Source organism: Schistocerca serialis, chromosome 2 (assembly GCF_023864345.2).
Source record: "Schistocerca serialis cubense isolate TAMUIC-IGC-003099 chromosome 2, iqSchSeri2.2, whole genome shotgun sequence".
NCBI lineage: Eukaryota > Metazoa > Arthropoda > Insecta > Orthoptera > Acrididae > Schistocerca > Schistocerca serialis.
The window spans coordinates 501098455-501119207 of NC_064639.1; the positions used below are offsets into that span (position 1 = coordinate 501098455).

A 20753-nucleotide genomic window follows, 5' to 3' on the forward strand; every position below is an offset into this window, starting at 1 on the left:
GCTAGAGGTTCAGTTTATTTAAGTTCTTATCATTCTAATTTATTTGTCTTTATGGTCTTAATTTTAATGATTATGCTTTATTGTTCGTTTGCTAGATTGAGTCTTCTTTCTTTTTATATTTTTTTTGAGGCTAGATTAGTTCCTACTTTACTTTTGATTTTGGGTTGAGGCTGTCAGCCTGAACGTTTACAGGCTGGTGTTTATTTAATTTTTTATACTCTGGTTGCTAGATTGCCTTTATTATTAGTTTTATTTAGGGTTTATGATTTTTCTAATACTTTATATTTTCCTTCATTGGTTGATTTTTGGTTCTTATTATTTTATATTTTATGTGTTTATAATTCTTGCTTTTTTTAGTTAAGATGCCAATATTTTTGGTTCATTTATGGCTTCCTAAGGCTCATGTTGAGGCACCTATTTCAGGTAGAATGATTCTTGCTGGTGTTTTATTAAAGTTAGGTGGTTATGGTATTTTTTGTGTTATGAAGGTTATTTCTTATTTGGGTTTAAAGTTTAATTATTTTTGATTGTCTTTGGGTTTATCTGGTGGGGTTATTGTTAGATTTATTTGTTTTCGTCAGGTTGATTTAAAGTCTTTAATTGCATATTCTTCTGTTGCTCATATAAGAATGGTTATTGGAGGATTGATGACTATGAATTGATGAGGTTGTATAGGTTCTCTTTCTTTAATGGTTGGTCAGGTTTGTGTTCTTCTGGTTTATTTTGTTTATCTAATATTATTTATGAACGTTTAGGTAGACGAAGACTATTAATTAACAAGGGTGTAATTAACTTGATACCAAGAATGGCTTTATGATGATTCCTTTTGAGATCATCTAATATAGCACTCATTTTCTGACAAATCCAATGGCCGAAAATTTAGTTCTGAGGGTGTGATTGTCTTTTCTACATGCCTGTCTGTGGCTCAGTGATCATCTTTATGGTAAGTTGCTACCTATCATCATTAGTATTGATTTTCAGAGTATTTGCACAAGTTATCTGTTGTATGGGTTGATCATTGTGGTCTCATTTCATTAACATGGTGTCTGTGACACATGAATAGCTGGCCACACGAGTGGATTTCCTTGACAGGCCAAAACCTCGGGCCATTTCCCTTGGTATTTCTAACGGATCAAGCCTATTGATCTGGAGCCTGTCATTTCCTACTAATGTGGAGGCCCTGCCTGTCGCATCTAGTATCACTGATCTATCCACAGGTCGGGTCTGTTGTGTGTGGTGTAACGTGGCAGATTTTTGTGGTTTATCTGTGGACCCAGGACTGTGGTGCCTCTCGGCAGGCCAGAGGCCATGGGTGATCGATTTCAGGAATTGCAGCGGTCTCACCACAAGTACACTGTACAGGCAGTGTTTTATAGATGTTTTATTTATTGTAGTACATTTTGCCACTAAAAAAGTAATTTGTATATTAGAAAGTATGGACAATAAGAGGAAGAAAATTATGGCATTCGCTGGCGGTTTGTAATCTATGTACTCATATGTTTCTCGTGATTAATAATTGACAATAATGAACTGATCTGGCCTTGTAACGTTAACCAAAACGGCCTTGCTGTGCTGGTACTGCGAACGGCTGAAAGCAAGGGGAAACTACAGCTGTAATTTTTCCCGAGGGCATGCAGCTTTACTGTATGGTTAAATGATGATGGTGTCCTCTTGGGTAAAATATTCCGGAGGTAAAATAGTCCCCCATTTGGATCTCCGGGCCGGGACTACTCAAGAGGACGTCGTTATCAGGAGAAAGAAAACTGGCATTCTACGGATCGGAGTGTGGAATGCCCGATTCCTTAATCGGGCAGGTAGGTTAGAAAATTTAAAAAGGAAATGGATAGGTTGAAGTTAGATATAGTGGGAATTAGTGAAGTTCGGTGGCAGGAGGAACACGACTTCTGGTCAGGTGATTACAGGGTTATAAATACAAAATCAAATAGGGGTAATGCAGGAGTAGGTGTAATAATGAATAAAAAAATAGGAGTACGGGTAAGCTACTACAAACAGCATAGTGAACGCATTATTGTGGCCAAGATAGACACGAAGCCCATGCCTACTACAGTAGTACAAGTTTATATGCCAAGATGATCAAGAAATTGATGAAATGTATGATGAGATAAAAGACATTATTCAGGTAGTGAAGGGAGACGAAAATTTAATAGTCATGGGTGACTGGAATTTGAGAGTAGGAAAAGGGAGAGAAGGAAACATAGTAGGTGAATATGGATTGGGGCTAAGAAATGAAAGACGAAGCCGCCTGGTAGAATTTTGTGCAGAGCATAACTTAATCATCGCTAACACTTGATTCAAGAATCATGAAAGAAGGTTGTATACATGGAAGAATCCTGGAGATACTAAAAGGTATCAGATTGATTATATAATGGTAAGACAGAGATTTAGGAACCAGGTTTTAAATTGTAGGACATTTCCAGGGGAGATGTGGACTCTGACCACAATCTATTGGTTATGAACTGTAGATTAAAACTGAAGAAGTTGCAAAAAGGTGGGAATTTAAGGAGATGGGACCTGGATAAACTGACTAAACCAGAGGTTGTACAGAGTTTCAGGGACAGCATAAGGGAACAATTGACAGGAATGGGGGAAAGAAATACAGTAGAAGAGGAATGGGTAGCTCTGAGGGATGAAGTAGTGAAGGCAGCAGAGGATCAAGTAGGTAAAAAGACGAGGTCTAGTAGAAATCCTTGGGTGACAGAAGAAATACTGAATTTAATTGATGAAAGGAGAAAATATAAAAATGCAGTAAATGAAGCAGGCAAAAAGGAATACAAATGTCTCAAAAATGAGATCGACAGGAAGTGCAAAATGGCTAAGCATGCATGGCTACAGGAGAAATGTAAGGATGTAGAGGCTTATCTCACTAGGGGTAAGACAGATACAGCCTACAGGAAAATTAAAGAGACCTTTGGAGAAAAGAGAGCCACTTATATGAATATTAGGAGCTCAGATGGAAACCCAGTTCTAAGCAAAGAGGGGAAAGCAGAAAGGTGGAAGGAGTATATAGAGGGTCTATACAAGGGCGATGTACTTGAGGACAATATTATGGAAATGGAAGAGAATGTAGATGAAGATGAAATGGGAGATACGATACTGCGTGAAGAGTTTGACAGAGCACTGAAACACCTGAGTCGAAACAAGGCCCCGGGAGTAGACAACATTCCATTAGAACTACTGACGGCCTTGGGAGAGCCAGTCCTGACAAAACTCTACCATCTGGTGAGCAACATGTATGAGACAGGCGAAATACCCTCAGACTTCAAGAAGAAAGCAGGTGTTGACAGATGTGAAAATTACCGAACTATCAGTTTAATAAGTCACAGCTGCAAAATACTAACATGAATTATTTACAGACGAATGGAAAAACTGGTAGAAGCGGACCTCGGGGAAGATCAGTTTGGATTCCGTAGAAATGTTGGAACACGTGAGGCAATACTGACCTTATGACTTATCTTAGAAGAAAGATTAAGAAAAGGCAAATCTACGTTTATAGCATTTGTAGACTTGGAGAAAGCTTTTGACGATGTTGACTGGAATACTCTCTTTCAAATTCTAAAGGTGGCAAGGGTAAAGTACAGGGAGCGAAAGGCTATTTACAATTTGTACAGAAACCAGATGGCAATTATAAGCATCGAGGGGCATGAAAGGGAAGCAGTGGTTGGGAAGGGATTGAGACAGGGTTGTAGCCTCTCCCCGATGTTATTCAATCTGTATATTGAGCAAGCAGTAAAGGAAACAAAAGAAAAGCTCGGAGTAGGCATCAAAATCCATGGAGAAGATGACATTGTAATTCTGTCAGAGACTCAAAAGGACTTGGAAGAGCAGTTGAATGGAATGGACAGTGTTTTGAAAGGAGGATATAAGATGAACATCAACAAAAGCAAAACGAGGACAATGGAATGTAGTCGAATTAAATCGGGTGATGCTGAGGGAATTAGATTAGGAAATGAGACACTTAAAGTAGTAAAGGAGTTTTGCTATTTGGGGAGCAAAATAACTGATGATGGTCGAAGTAGAGAAGATATAAAATGCAGACTGGCAATGGCAAGGAAAGCGTTTCTGAAGAAGGGAAATTTGTTAACATCGAGTATAGATTTAAATGTCAGGAAGTGGTTTCTGAAAGTATTTGTATGGAGTGTAGCCATGTATGGAAGTGAAACATGGACAATAAATAGTTTGGACAGGAAGAGAATAGAAGCTTTCGAAATGTGGTGCTACAGAAGAATGTTGAAGATTAGGTGGGTAGATCACGTAACTAATGAGGAGGTATTGAATAGGATTGGGGAAAAGAGAAGTTTGTGGCACAACTTGACTAGAAGAAGGGATCGGTTGGTAGGACATGTCCTGAGGCATCAAGGGATCACAAATTTAGCATTGGGGGGCAGTGTGGAGGGTAAAAATCGTAGAGGGAGACCAAGAGATGAATACACTAAGCAGATTCAGAAGGATGTAGGTTGCAGTAGGTACTGGGAGGTGAAGGAGCTTGCACAGGATAGAGTAGCATGGAGAGCTGCATCAAACCAGTCTCAGGACTGAAGACCACAACAACAACAACAACAATGAACATATTAGTTTACACAACTATTCCCTGCTATATATATTTCTTTCCAGAGGCTTGCTTTTTTCTGAGGTTATTTCTGAAAACGGCCTTTCTTGTGACTCCAAGGAAATGCGTTTTGTTGTCACCAAATGTGTTTTGTTATATTGAAATAAAATAACAACAGTGGGCTTAATCTAACACACATACCATTTTGCTTGCTTTCTTCATCTGAAAACAGTTCATTAGAAAAGATGTTGATGTTAGTATTAAAGATTTTTGCTCACTTGAAGGAGAAATACAGAAGTTCTTACATATTTTTGAAATCTCAAAATTTGTTACAGAAAAAATGCTAAAACTTACCTAGAAATCAGGGAAATATCAGGGAATTTCACTTGAGAAAACTTGGCTAATCTAGTTGAGTTTTTCTTTTTTTCTGATGCTGAAAAAGTGCCTCTGTTTTTCTGCCGATTTGACGACGTACAGTCCCGTGAACTGTCCTCAGCAGAAGATAAAAAAGATTTGGCCTATATTTGAATGCTTCAATAGTAAATTCCAATGTTTGTGCACACCATACAGATACGACAGTCAATGAGAGTTTGGTGTTGTATAAAGTTAGAGGTGGATGGCTGCAGTATCTGGCAATGAAAAGGGCAAGGTTTGGAATAAAGATGTGTATGCTACATGAGTTGCAAAATGGTGATTCAACTAATCTGGACAGTGACATGGAGTTACCGCAGCTGCCTGAAATCAGTTCATAAGTACAACATTCACAGCTGATGGCACTGTGAGCTCTGAATGGTGACCACAAGACAAACACTGGAAAGAAGTCACACTCCATAGGTGATTGCTGAATCACCTGGTGGAATCCCATGGCCGATCTGCCCAGTATAAGTGGACGCTCCATACAATCCGCATAGTATGCCAGTTGCCTTGTGATGACAACTGTTGTCTCAGATCTGGACTACTCTTGAACTGTGTGATTCTATATTTCTTGTTCACTTTTTGTTTATGCAGTGAATATGGAATAAAGAGTGTTACTAAGTGTAAATCTCATCAGTGGGTATGTAGGGTTACTTGTTGTATGAGGTGTGTTAATTAATCAGACTGTGCACTTCGTATCGCACAAAGGTATTGGAATACTGTTGACTTTGAATCTTCAAGAGCAGCCACTGTTCCTGTCGTCTTTCTGTCTGCCTTAATTTGCTTTTTCGACTTAGTTGTAGAGGACGTTGTTCTGTAGTAATGCGGTGAGTGTGGTGAACTTGAAAATTGAGCCACACATTAACCTCAAAAAAGTCGTCAATGGAATGTTTTCATGTTTTAAAGGCGGTTTTTAGTGATAATACTATGTCACGTCCATTAGTTTTTGAACAGCACAAACAGTTTTCAGAAGGCTGAGAAGAGGTAGAAGATGATGAACACCACAGTCTGTCTGTGAGTTCAAGAACTGGAGCCCACATTCAGAAAATTAATGAAAATCCGTGGAACTATCAACATTTGAGAATTCGATAATTGCAGACGTGGTGAACATGAACAGACTGACAGTAAGTCAAGTTTCGCTTCATGAAGTTTATGCAAAACTGATTCCAAAAAACCTCTCTGACAAACAAAAGAGCATTGGAAGAACATTTGTTGTGGTGTTTTGGAACTACTCAACGAAGAACAGGACTTTCTGACACACGTCATCACCTCTGATGAAACATCAGTCTTACAGTATGACCCAGAAACAAAGCATTAGTCAATGTACTAGAAGACTCCCACCTTGCCAAGAATGAAAAAAGCATGAATGATCAAGTCAAAACTAAAGGCAATGCTGATTTTTGTCAGAACGGCTGCCTTATGATCAAACTGTTAATAGAAAATACTACAAAGAAGGCCTAATCAAACTACGGCAAAGAGTAAGGAAAACAAAACCAGATTTGTGGAAGGGTGATATGTATATTCTGCATCAGGACAATGCATCAGTCCACAATGTTGCATCTGTAAAACAGTTTTTTAATGGAATAGCACATTCCTGTTCTTGATCATCCTCAGTATTCACCAGATCTGACTCCCTGTGACTTTTATCTGTTCCTAAAATTGAAAAGTGCTTTGGAGGGAACACATTTTCAGTCTGTTGAGGTGATAAAAAAAGCAATAAAACAGCAGAGAGTTGTTGCCGAGAGGTGTCAATGGATGACCTACAACATGGCTTTGAACAATGAAAGACACACATGCAATGGTGTATAGACAGGGGAGGGGGATGTTACTTTGTTTGCAATAATCACATTTTGGACACCACACCTCTTACAAGCAAGAAAAGGAATGGAATGAAGTGTGTAATGATATGCCAGTGACATTTCGGGCTGTAACCACTTCTGAAAAGAAATGATTACCTTACCATTGATAACTACTACACATCTCCTCAACTCGCAGATTTACTTGTTGCTCAGAGAACTTATTTGTATGGAACTATAGAGCACATCTAGAAGAGATCTGATTTCATAATCTCTTCATAGAAATGAAAGAAGGGGAAAATTGATGCTTTTCAGATGGGAACAGTGACAGAAAATTGATGCAAGGGCAAAGGAGATGTGTGTGTCTTGACAACAGTTAACAATGCTGAAATGAAAACTGTAAAGAAAAGAACCAGAAAAAGCTGAAGTCCTTAGGCAGTTGTGGTGTACAGTTACACAATGGATGGAGTAGATAATGTGGATCAGAATTGGGCCAACAACCCAGCGTGTCAGAAAAGAGGAAAGAAGTATTGCGAGAGAATTTTTTTCCATCTCATCGAACTTTCTTCGTGGAACACGGTCTCCTGTTTAAAGAAAGAAAAATTTTCTCGAGTTCCTTATTGCTGTTCCTGAAAACGTTATTTTAAAACATCGGAAAGAGGAGTTAGCATCAAAAGTTGCAGGTTGTCTATCTTCAAGCCCCAGCAATAGGCTGCTGATTGACTGACATTTACCCTCAATAATTCTGCCCACTGTGACGAAACAACATCTGACAAGGACTTGGATGATGTGCAGCCTTGTTCTGGACGCTGACGGGAAAAGGCAACAAGAAAGTCAAGATGTGGTGAAGACTGTGATGTAGCCTTGTGCATTTCCTGCTTTTATGCATATCTCACAGCTGCCAACATTCGAAGCTTAATGAATGTCATGGTTCAACTTCACATCTACACAGAATGTTATTTAGTCCAGTGCACTAATGCACTTGTGTTTTTTTGAAGAAATCAATAACTCAGTATTTTGAGATTTAAGAGCTATCTTTATATGTCTGTGTGTAATGTCAAACAGTGGAAAGACTTCTGAAAAAGTAAGCTTTCAGTGAAAAGACTTTTGTCTGAGCTAGGTGCAGATGCAGATGGGAGGTTAGAGAGATGGTGGGGGGAGGGGGGGGGGGGGGGGGGGAAGGAGAGGAGTAAAAAGACCGTGGGTGCATTGGTGGAATAGAAGGCTTGTGTAGTGCTAATGTTCCATCCTTCTACTCCATGTGAACCAAATGAAGGTGTACTTTAATGAGAACTTTATAAAACAGTTCATGTAAGAATGAATTCTGTATTGTCATTGGTTACCTAACTCATATGTCTTCTTTTTGAAACATAAAATTCCCTAATTGATTATGTTTTTAGAGTGTACAGTTTGATTTATGCACACTTTATTTTTTTCTCTGTGGCTCTGAAGCAGTGTTTCCCCATTCAGTCAATACAAATTGTGCTTTTTTAATTCTTTGTTATTCAGGTAATTGTGGGTCCAAATGTACAAAAGGGCAGCACAGATGTTAGAGTGTCAGTGACATCAAACACAGTGAGAGTGGAGACACGTGATAAAGAAGATGAATGGAAGACTGTAGTTGATGGTGAACTATGCTGGTTAGTCAACAGAGAAGAATGCATTTGGTCACTTGTCCCAGGCCAGTATGTTCAGGTATGTGGTTAGACACCCAGTTGCACATTTTGTTGTTAAATCATTTTCATGCTGTCTAGAACTACTGTTCACATTATATGCATATTTCACTGTACTCATCAAGGGATAAGTTGCAAGAGTTGGGTACAGTAAGAGAAATTTCACTTACTTAAAACCAATAGTACAATTTCAGTTTAAAATAGGCAGTGGTGTTCACTACATCTGCAAAATTTTTTCAAACTGCAAATATCTTGCTGGTACAAGATGTGAATTCATTGCAAATAATAACCAATTGTAGATGGGTAAGTGATTGGTAAAGTTTGGATGGTTAGTGCTATCAGTTTCATAAAACCCTAAACTCTCTTACAGTTCAGTGTCTTATTTTTGTCTGTGGAAGTGGAACGGTTTGTGATAACAGAAATTCATTGCTTGCCTGGGACTGCAGCTGAAAGGAGTAGATGTTTTGCATCGTCTTGTCGTCACTGTAGGCTTCTACCATGGGAAGCAAGGAGGGGATGCCATTTGGTGGCCGGTATCCTCTTTCTATAAAATCGAGGTTCTTTATTCATAAGTACAAGAAAGTTATTTAACTTACGCTAGTTGTTGTTCAAGCCCTTCCCTAATAGCCTACATTAACATCACTGCTGGTGAAGTACAAGTCCACTATGCAAACTACTCTGGTCACTCTGTGCTGCGTGACTCTGAGCTAGAGACTGAGCTAACTGTGACAGTGACTAATGACTCAACTCAACTCGATGACTCACTGGTTGACTGATTGGGCCTTTGGTCTCTGGCGGTGGTCTAAATACTGGCAACTGAGAGGGTGTTGGTGATGCATTTCTTGCAAGTCCGTATTTGGCCTCTATCTATCTTCTCGCAACCTCTTTGCTGCATGGTGTGCTGGCGCCAGCTTAGGCCAGCACATTCCCCCCCCCCCCCCCCCCCCCCCCCCCCCCCCCTTCAAAATGCCGCACCATTGTCGTGTAGTGAGGCCGAGGCTGAGGCTGCCAATGACAACGGGGAGGGAGACAGAACACTGGATGTGGCGGTCACATACTCCTGACTGCATCCCACCATCTGGCTTGTGGGGCAACAGGAACATCCTCCGGAAAACTGCTGCCAGGGCACATGTACAGGCCTGAGGGACGGCGATGGCGGGTCCAGGTCAATGGGATTGGTAAGTGGGGACAGCATCGGCGAGGGCACATTGTCCATCTGCTCTTCCTGTGGCGCCCTGGTGGTGCCAGCAGGCGGTTGCAAAGGCAGGCATCCCTTGAAGCCTGAATCGGGGGAAGAAAAGCAGCAGAATCACAGGGCAAGTGACATGCGCTAATTTGGTTTTGGTGGCGGTGTTGCAAACCATCTGGACCTGCAATGAAGTACATATAAGAATCAATGCGTTCCTAGATCATGTTTCTTTCCCAACGCCCATGGTTGCCATAAACCCTGAAAGAACAATGTTGTGCACGAAAAGCAATACCTGCGGACCACGGGCGGTGCCGGATGCTGCGGTGGGTGGAGCAAGTGTAGCAGCATCAGATGGCGGCGGTCATGGAGAAGTCCGGGCGGTGCAAAGTTTGGCCATCTGTTGCTTGAAAGTACGTATGAAGTGTTCTGCTTCTCCATTGGACTGTGGGTGAAACGGAGCACTTGTTAATGACAAATGCCATTGTGTTCACAAAGCTGTTCAAAGTTGCATGAAGTGCACTGTGGTCCATTGTCCAACACACATACTTCAGGCAAACCTTCTACATAAAATATTGAGGACAATGCTTGAATGTTCTCACTGTCTCTTGATTTCAACACAGTAAAATTCACTGTCCCATTGTGAGATTTGTAAGTGGTAGGCAAACTAAACTTTCCAACCACTGGAATTCCCTGTCCGTTGTAAGCAGGGAGGTGCTTGCTTTTTAATGATACAAATAGTTTGTTAGAACATTCTTGCACAGCATTAGGACAAGAATTAGGCACAATCTTAATCTTACTTGTGTCAGAACCTGTTGTAGGTTTAAAAAACAAAATGTTCACTGCATGTGCACAAACCTGTTTTGTCTGCGAGTGGGCAAAATTTGCATTTTTGTGCCATTGCAGACAAACTGCTTGGACATGGCCTTGTTTTCCACATGTGTAACACGTCGTGTTGTATTACGTGATGGTCAGTCCCGTCATTTATGGTGAGCAAAACATCTAGGGCAAGACTTCACTAAGTTCATAGGTCTGTTTACCTGTGTACATGGCTGTCTGCCTGGAAGTGTACGCACTCGTTGTTGTGGGTGCTTGGGGCGATTGTGAGCAAGAGGCGGCTCAACCTGACAAATCAGGGCCTGGTCAAACTTATTGGCGGCTGTGGCACCCGAATCATATTGCTCTATGATTTGCAACACTTTGCCGCATGGTGTGCTGGTGCCAGCTTATGCCAGCACATGTTGCAGCTCAACTGTAGTTATTTACAACTGGGTGGGGGAACTGACTGACTGAATTAAATCCATAGTGCAGGGAAATAAAAATTCAATTTGATTGGAAATGAAGGATTTTTGGGCTCACTGCAAAGGCAAGATATTTGTGCCTCTGATAATGATTGAAGCAACACAACAAGTTTGTGTTGGGAGGGCACTCAACTTGGGTAGTTAGTGCAGCGTGTTAACCAAAGTGCTATGGTGGTGTAATGGTTAGCATTTCTGCCTAGCAAGCAACAAGACCCAGGTTCTGGCCCCGGCCGCGGCACAAATTTTAACTCATTGCTTCTGCTAAAATCATTGTCGTAGATAAAGAAAAGACTTAAATGTCTCGGGGGAAAAATATAATATTTGTGCCTCTGTTTGCACAAATGACAAAATAGTGTTAGAGCACTAAGCTTCATTTTATTGGTAATACATCTGTCAGCTTCTCATCAAAGGTTGTGATAATGCTATTTCAAACATATGTAACATTAAGTGAATTTTGTGTTGGTGCTTGGTAGAACATGACAATAAGATTGAATTGGAAACATTTCATTGATGTTTTGCAGGACATCAGGAAAGTGTTTCCCATTCAATATTACATTCATTTGTTGTTACGATATGTATAGCCTATTATAAAGAAATAGTGGGCTTGATCGGTAACACCACATATTTTTTCTACTATGTGGTTATTTTCATGCACATGATGCCATTTAGTGCTTAATCATTATGTCATAGTGACAGCTTTTTAGGGTATTCTGCAGATGGAGAAATCATTCTGTGTTCTTGAATGGAAGCTTTGTTACACCTCTTCAGTTACGCTAAAGTGTAATTGTCCACTGTAAATCTTTCTTTATCCTCAGCAGCACTAGTACTGTTGATTAAGAATTGGCCAAAGATTTATGCTTCAGTAGACTGAAGACTGAAGAATGGCTAGGCAAGGACAGACTGAAGAGTGGTTACGCTGTGTGCCCACTGGATATATAAATATTTGACAGATCGTTTCACAGTATTGTACATCACGTTTTCACGTGACAACACTATGTTCTTTGCTCATGACTTTACTGTCCTATATCAAAGCAGTTGGCCTTTTGGCTAGTGTCTTTCTGCATTTTACTTTTTTATGTGCATTGGACACTTTAAAGCTTCCTAGATGAAGAAAGGGAAGGTGGAGTCAAGAGTGGGTAAGAATAATATCTTACTCAATAAAATATTAACATGAAACAAAGTACTGTGATGGGGCACTCAAAAGGACATTACCAATGGCTTTACAAGATTTTTAATTCTCTCATTAACTAAAATTATGTAAGTAGATTGCTTATGTAAACGCATCTTCTAAGTATTCATTTTGTAACTACAAAATTTCTCTGGTATTTTATGGTCCAGAACATTTTAAATTTGACATAAACTTATCACATTGCTACAGAAATGGTCTAAGAAACTACTTTGCAATGAAGCTGTACTCAGGTATTCGTCTACAGCTTTGGCATATTACGCTAGCATGCCCCACCTCCAGTCTTAGTTAGTTTTTACTTGGGATAGTTCGCAGGAAAGGCAATGACAACTCGTCAGACTACAACTGCTCCTTCACAAAGCATGATTCTCTAAATACTCTGTCTGACAAAGAAAATGTGAAGCACCCAGACAACATAGTTTGATGCCAAGGTTATTTTGTGCAGATACGCACCATTGGTATGTAAATGATTAGAATTGTAAAAGTCTGTGACAGGCAAAGTCCCACCAGAATGCCTTAGTGCTGTTCATGATTAGTGTTATTGCCAGGGGTGGTAGGTTGTATGTTGGATACAAATAGGGTTAGATGTTGACTGATCACTGTGAAGAACACAGAGATGGCACTCGCTTATGTGAGGGCATTATCAGCATCTGAGAATGAATGAGGTTTTCACTCTGCAGCGGAGTGTGCGCTGATATGAAACTTCCTGGCAGATTAAAACTGTGTGCACCGACCGAGACTTGAACTGAGAAAGTTTGAAAGGGCTTTGTTGTGGCTCTCCATTTGGATGGCTTGTCGAATTGTGCAGCATCCTGATTTCAGTGGCATTCACACACATATGCCAATGGTCCATTGAAGGGCTGCGTAGAAACTGAAAGAGAGGATCGCCATATTGTGCTTTGAGCATATCGTAACCCCTTCATATTCGCATCTGCTGTTAAAGACAAGTAATGTCCTCCCTGCAATATTCTGTGTCATCTGGCACCACTAGTTGGAGACTAGCAGCAGCGGAATAGGGAATCACCATCCCATGTTTAGGTTGCCGTTAACTCCACAACACTTACACGGCTATCTTTGATCTTTGAAAAGGTGCTGCAACTGGGAAACATGGACTTGTGATGAATGGCGTTGCGTAGTGTTCAGGGGTTAGTTGCGGTTCTGCACTTCCACAAATGGCCATCGCCAGGGACTAAGGTGCCAACCTGGGGAGAAGTCCCATCCTTCCAATGTGTAGGTGAGGTACAGCAGTGTTACTCCTGGCATGATGGTGTGGGGAGCCAGAGGGTATGACTTCAGGTCATGGCTGGTAGTGATTGAGGGAACTCTGATGGCACAGCATTGTGTCACAGATGTACTGCATCCTCATGTGGTATCTCTCGTGCAACAGCATTATGCTGCTATTTTTAAACAGCACAATGTTCGCCACACATGGAACATGTCTCTATAAACTGTCTGCATGATGATTAGGTACTCCTGAGGCAGCAGAATCCCCAGCTCTGATCCGATAGAACATGTGTGGGACCAGCTTGTACATAAATTCCATCCCAGTGCCTGTATTAAGGATATCAAAGACGTGTTACGACAGATGTGGGCCACTTTAATTCGGGAGAGCATACAACGTCTTTACGGTTTCCTTCTGAACACAATGAGTGCATGTATCCAGAGTGTAAATAGTGGATTGTCATACTACTCAGTAGGTACATACTGCCACATTCTTTGTAAATTTGAATGGATTTTGTAACCACTGAAATAAAAGCACATACTATCTCAACTTGCAAAGTTTCATTTCGTTTCCTCCTCCCCTTCTGGGTGCTAAATTTTTCTTCTCGGGCAGTGAAAACCCAAAAGGGTTTTAGTAATTTGTGGTAAACTAGGGAAAACCACATTTACAATATCATCTGCATTTGTCACTAAACACACGACAGGAAAGAAATTTACAGTCTCTTCTAACTGCATTGCTACCTCATTCCACAACTTTGAAATGATGTTTTTCATGCGATACTGAGGAGTCTGTTTTGGTCCGAGAAGCATCTTCATGCTTGCACCAAGTTGATTAGCATCTTGCAGTCCTGCAGTTTGTCACACAACTGACTGGGAAAATACAAAGTGATTCGAAGCTTGGGCATGGTCATACGACAACGGATGACAGGTTTGCTCGCAGTAGTGGCACCCCATTCATTTGCATGTATTTGTCTTACTCGTGCATTTTCGTGCAAAATCCTGTGATGCATTGCCACAAGTTTGTAAAAGACTGGGTTTTCAAAATATGTGTGGGTTCGGCTTTGTCAAACACTTTTATTCTGGAGAACAGTGTCCCCCAGGATTCTGTGTAGTGCCACAGCAGTTAACCTTATCATGGAATTCTGTAACAAGGCATCTCAGGCTCTCTTCTCATCGATGATTTTGCAGTCTTCTCCAGCTCTCAACAAACCTGTTTACTTGAACAATTACTTTAGAGATGTCTCAACCATCTTTACTCAGGTAGCATTGGCAACGGCTTTCAGTTTTCGACCGAAAAACTGTCTGCCTGAAACTCTGACAGCATAAGGAGTCTCTTCCATCGTTCTTACAGCTTGGTCCTGTTGCCCTTCTGTTTTTCAAAAACCATGAAATTCTTGGGGCTTACACTCAATAGGAAACTCTGTTGGTCCTCTCACATCTATCAGCATGCTGTACCCAATCTAAATATCCTACATGTTTTAAACGGTACTTCATGGGGAGCAGATCGGAAAATCCTTCTCTGCTTATATCAATCCCTCATCCAATCAAAACTGGACTGTGGGTTTCTCATTTACCCATCTGTACGACCGTCTATCTCAACACAATCCACCATCGAAGCATACGTTTTGTCACTGGACATTTCTACACTAGGTGAGTTAAGAGTCTCCATGCATATGCCGTTGAACTACCACTGTCATACCGACGTTGAACTCCCTTGACCACCAACAAGGGGTTAGTGTAACTTCTTTGTTGCCTTCTAGAGGTTGCTTTCTTATACTGCTTCGGAAGCTTAACCTTACATTACCTGCCATGTTCCTAATGGGTGAGAGCCCTTCAATGCCTTGGCTTCACGCAGAGGTCTGCGTTAATCTTGGACTTAGTTCATTTTCCACTTACACTACTCTATATTTGACCTATCTCTGTAAGTTTCTTGAACTTTGCACTCAACTTGGAGACGGCACATTCGTCGACACTGATGCCTCCAAGACTGATGGTGGTCTCAGATGCACCTTTGTCATTGGTTACAAACATTTTAGATACTGACTTTAAGACATGTAATTGACTTTTACTGTAGAGCTTTCTGCCCTCAATCAGGCTACCCAGTACATCTGGCGACACAGGCTTCTCAATTGTGTGTTGTGTTACGATTCACTTAGTGCGCTGCAGGGCCTCTGTGTACTACACACATACCGGCCCTTAGTACAACAGTGCCATGAAAGCCTCCACTCGCTTGCTGATGATGTTCATATGGTCATTGGTCATGTCGGAGTGTCGGGGAATGAAGCTGCCGATGCTGCTGTTGAGGCTGTAATCTGACTGCCTAGACCTTTTTGCTATTCTGTTGATCTTTGGGTGCTGCATATAAGAACATTGTGTCCCTCTGGTGTTAACACTGGTCGTTTCTAAATGGCAACAAACTCTGTGAAATTAAACATCTCCCAATGGCTAGGATGACTTCCTCTCGCCCCTCTCATTGTGAGGAGATGCTTTTAGCTTGGCTGTGTACTGATCACTGTCATTTCAACACTCATAATTTGTTAAGTGGAGACACCACACCACTCTGTGCTTACTGCAACCAACCACTGACAGTGCACCACTTTCTAACCTAATGCCAATTTTATAACCTTTTATGTTTCAATGTGTGTTAGACATCTGAATTATCAGATATCTTGGCAGATACAGCATAAGCTGTAAATTTTGTTTTACTTTTTATTCGTTGTGGTAATATGGTGAAGGAAATTTAATTTTCAACCATTTGAGCATCTTCTTCAAAGGGGAACTGATAGTTCTTAGCTATTCCCCTACTCCAGTCAGTTGGGCTCGGAGTGTTAGCGACTTCAGCTTCATCTGGTGACTGACCATTTAAAGTTACAACACAGACGCTTGTGACATCAGCTGCTTTGCACCCTAAAGCGACAACAGTGACAGTAGACTTGAGGCCTTAAAATCAGGAGGAAGGATGTGACAGAAGCCCAAGTGCAGGCAACTGCAGGGCATCCTAAAGCCTTTAGTGTTGAGGTAGTAGCATGAAGAACAAGTACATCTACATCTACATCTACATACACGACTACTTGGCAATTTATTCTTCAGTGCTTAGCAGAGAGTTCATCGTATCACTTTCAGACTATTTTTCTACCATTCCACTCTTAAGTAGCACAATGGAAAAACAAACACTTAAATCTTTCCATGCAAGCTACAATTTATCTCATTTTATTGTAATGGTCATTGCTCCATTTGTAGGTGAGAGTCACAAAATATTTTTACATTTGGAGAGAAAGGTTGCTAACTGAAATTTCATGAAAATATCTCATGGCAATGAAAAATGCCTTTGTTTTATTGATTCCATTCCAACTCTCATATCATATCCATAACACATTATCCCCTATTTTGCAGTAACAGCCCTTCTCTTAACTCTTTTTATGTTCTGTGTCTGCCTTGTGTGCTAAAGATCCTATACCGAGCAACAGTACTCCAGAAGAGGAAGGGCAAATGTAGTGTTGGCAGTGTCTCTAGTAGATTTGTTGCATCTTCTAAGTGCTCTGCCAGTTGAATACAGTCTTTGGTTGACATTCCCCACAAAATTTTCTGCGTGGTGGTTCCAGTTCTTCATAATTGTAATCCCTAGGTATTTAGTTCACTCAGTAACCCTTAAATTTGTGTGATTTATCTTGTAACTGAAATTTAACAGATTTATTTTGATACTTATGTGGAGGACTTCATACTACTTATTAATTCTGTGTGTTGGCAGTTTTGTACCATAGAGAACTTTTGTCTAAATCATTTTGCGGTTGGGTTTGATCTGATGATGACTTTATTAGGTGGTAAATGACAGCATCATCTGCAAACATTCTGAGGACTGTCCATATTGTCTTTTAAAGCATTTATATAGATTAATAACTATAGAGACTAACACTTCTGTTTCACTCAGTGACTTTCTATCAAGTGATATGAACTGTGGCTTTTCGGGCAGGAAATCATGAATCCAGTCACACAATTACAGGGCTATTACAAATGATTGAAGCGATTTCATAAATTCACTGTAGCTCCATTCATTGACATATGGTCACGACACACTACAGATACGTAGAAAAACTCATAAAGTTTTGTTCGGCTGAAGCCGCACTTCAGGTTTCTGCCGCCAGAGCGCTTGAGATCGACAGGAGCCGAGAAAGCGTATGTTGTGCTTGAAATGCACTCACATCAGTCAGTCATAACAGTGCAACGACACTTCAGGACGAAGTTCAACAAAGATCCACCAACTGCTAACTCCATTCGGCGATGGTACGCGCAGTTTAAAGCTTCTGGATGCCTCTGTAAGGGGAAATCAACGGGTCGGCCTGCAGTGAGCGAAGAAACGGTTGAACGCATGCGGGCAAGTTTCACGCGTAGCCCTCGGAAGTCGACTGGAGACTGACAGCGCCGACTTCATCTTTCAACAGGATGGTGCTCCACCGCACTTCCATCATGATGTTCGGCATTTCTTAAACAGGAGATTGGAAAACCGATGGATCGGTCGTGGTGGAGATCATGATCAGCAATTCATGTCATGGCCTCCACGCTCTCCCGACTTAACCCCATGCGATTTCTTTCTGTGGGGTTATGTGAAAGATGTAGCGTTTAAACCTCCTCTACCAAGAAATGTGCCAGAACTGCTAGCTCGCATCAACAATGCTTTCGAACTCAATGATGGGGACATGCTGCGCCGAGAGTAGGAGGAACTTGATTATCGGCTTGATGTCTGACGAATCACTAAAGGGGCACATACCGAACATTTGTGAATGCCTAAAAAAACTTTTTGAGTTTTTGTATGTGTGTGCAAAGCATTGTGAAAATATCTCAAATAATAAAGTTATTGTAGAGCTGTCAAATCGCTTCAATCATTTGTAATAACCCTGTATATTATTCCAAAGGCACACAAGTTGATTAGAAGTTGCGTGTGAAGAATAGCGCCAAAAGCCTTTTGCAAATTTAGAACTACGAAATCAGTGTGAAAGTTCCTGTCGATAGCACTAATTTCTTTTTGTGTACAAAGAGCCAGTGTTTCACAAGAACAGTATTTTCTGAATGCATGTCTGTGTGTCAATGATTGTCGCTTTTGAGGTATTTCGGGTTGTTCGAACATGGCATATGCCTAAAGTCCCACTGCAGATTGATTTAAGTGATATATGTCTCTATTACAGCAGATTACTTCTGTTTCCTTTCTTGTGTACTTTGTGACCTGCGCAACTTTCCAGTCCTTTGGTTCAGATTTTTCAGAGAGCAAGCAGTTCTGTAAGATTGCTAATTATGAAGCTATTGCATCAGCTTGATCTGAAAAGAACCCAGTTGGTGTACGGTCCGGACAACAAGACTACACCAAGGCTATCTGCATCTAAGTTACTCAAGTTGGCAGCTGATTTGAATTCTGGAATATTTGCTGCATCTTCTTTGGTAAAAGCATTTCTGAAAACTGTGTTTAATAGCTGTGTGTTAGTGGCACTGTCATTGGTAACATTACCATTGCTATTGCACAGTTAATGTATGGATTGTGTTTTGTTGCTGGTGTGCTCTCCATGCAACCAGTATCTCTTTGGTTTTTTTGCCAGATTTCATGACAGTTTTGTAGTGGAAACTATTGAAAACATCTCACATTAAATTTCAAGATTTTGTAAAACATTGCCAATATTTTAGATTTTACATTCGTTTAAATCTGCCATTCTTTCTTTTTATTGGTGCTTCTGCAACAGTTTCCAGACCTGTTTTGAAAATCGTAGGGGATCCGTTTTGTTTCTTATAACTTACTTCGTATGAATCTCTCAGTTACCAGTGATAGTATTTCTTTGAATTTAAGGCACTCGTGGTCTACACTTAAATAGGAAGTTTGCAAGGAATGAAAACTACCTCTTAGGAAGTAATCAAGTGATTTTTTTTACTTTAATTTTTGGTGAATTTGTGAGTTACTGTATTCAGTCTCTACAACAATATTGTTGTCACTAATCGCTGTATGTGTCATGACACTTCCTATTTATTAAGGCTTTTTTAATTGCTTCTGGGTCTAGTATGTTACAGCAATCATATACATTTTGTGTGGGCTCCTGGACTAATTCCTCAAAATAATTCTCAGAAAAGGCTTTTAGTACAATTTTGGATGATGTTTTATGCCTACCACTGATTTTTAAAAATGTGTTTTCACTTGAAATGAAAACTGAAGTTTTCTCTGAGCTTTTCAACAACTGTATAACCTGACTTGGGGTCAGTAAAAGGAACCAATCATTATTTTCTTCCAATTATTAAGTATAGCCTCTGCTCATACTAACTCACAGCAACAAATATACCACCAACAATGGAATCAAACACTGGGAAATCCAAAATCAAATGTAACAGTATTATGAGAAGGAAAGTTGCTACTCGCCATATAGCAGAGATGCTGAATCGCAGATAGGCACAGTAAAGACTCTTACAATTAAAGCTTTTGGCCATGGGCACACACATGTGCGTGCACATGCATGTGCGAGCCGCCCCCCCCCCCCCTCCACACACACACACACACACACACACACACACACAAAACTGCAGTCTCAGACAACTGAAATCGCACTGTGAGCGGGTGTTGACAGATGTGAAAATTACTGAACTATCAGTTTAATAAGTCACAGCTGCAAAATACTAACACGAATTCTTTGCAGACGAATGGAAAAACTGGTAGAAGCCGACCTCAGGGAAGATCAGTTTGGATTCCGTGGAAATATTGGAACACGTGAGGCAATACTGACCTTACGACTTACATTAGAAGAAAGATTAAGGAAAGGCAAACTTACATTTCTAGCATTTGTAGACTTAGAGAAAGCTTTTGACAATGTTGACTGGAATACTCTTACAAATTCTAAAGGTGGCAAGGGTAAAATACAGGGAGCGAAAGGCTATTTACAATTTGTACAGAAACCAGTTATAAGAATCGAGGGGCATGAAAGGGAAGCAGTGGTTGGGAAGGGAGTGAGACAGGGTTATAGCCTTTCCCCATTGTTATTCAATCTGTATATTGGGCAAGCAGTAAAGGAAACAAAAGAAAAATTCGGAGTAGGTATTAAAATCCATGGAGAAGAAATAAAACTTTGAGGTTTGCCGATGACATTGTAATTCTGTCAGAGACAGCAAAGGACTTGGAAGAGCAATTGAACGGAATGGACAGTGTCTTGAAAAGAGGATATAAGATGAACATCAACAAAAGGAAAACGAGGATAGTGGAATGTAGTCGAATTAAGTCGAGCGATGCTGAGGGAATTAGATTAGGAAATGAGACACTTACAGTAGTAAAGGAGTTTTGCTATTTGGGGAACAAAATAACTGATGATGGTCGAAGTAGAGAAGATATAAAATGTAGACTGGCAATGGCAAGGAAAGCGTTTCTGAAGAAGGGAAATTTGTTAACA

The 20753-nt window shown here is 40.6% G+C and overlaps 1 protein-coding gene across 1 annotated transcript in view; it reads left to right on the forward strand.

Annotated features, from left to right (window-relative positions):
- LOC126457451 (nudC domain-containing protein 3-like) overlaps positions 1-20753 on the forward strand; it is an 85526-nt gene that overhangs the window by 40959 nt on the left and 23814 nt on the right. The window contains exon 5 of the mRNA XM_050093734.1: positions 8287-8472. Within this exon, the coding sequence (XP_049949691.1) occupies positions 8287-8472 (186 nt within the window). The remainder of the gene's footprint in view (positions 1-8286; positions 8473-20753) is intronic.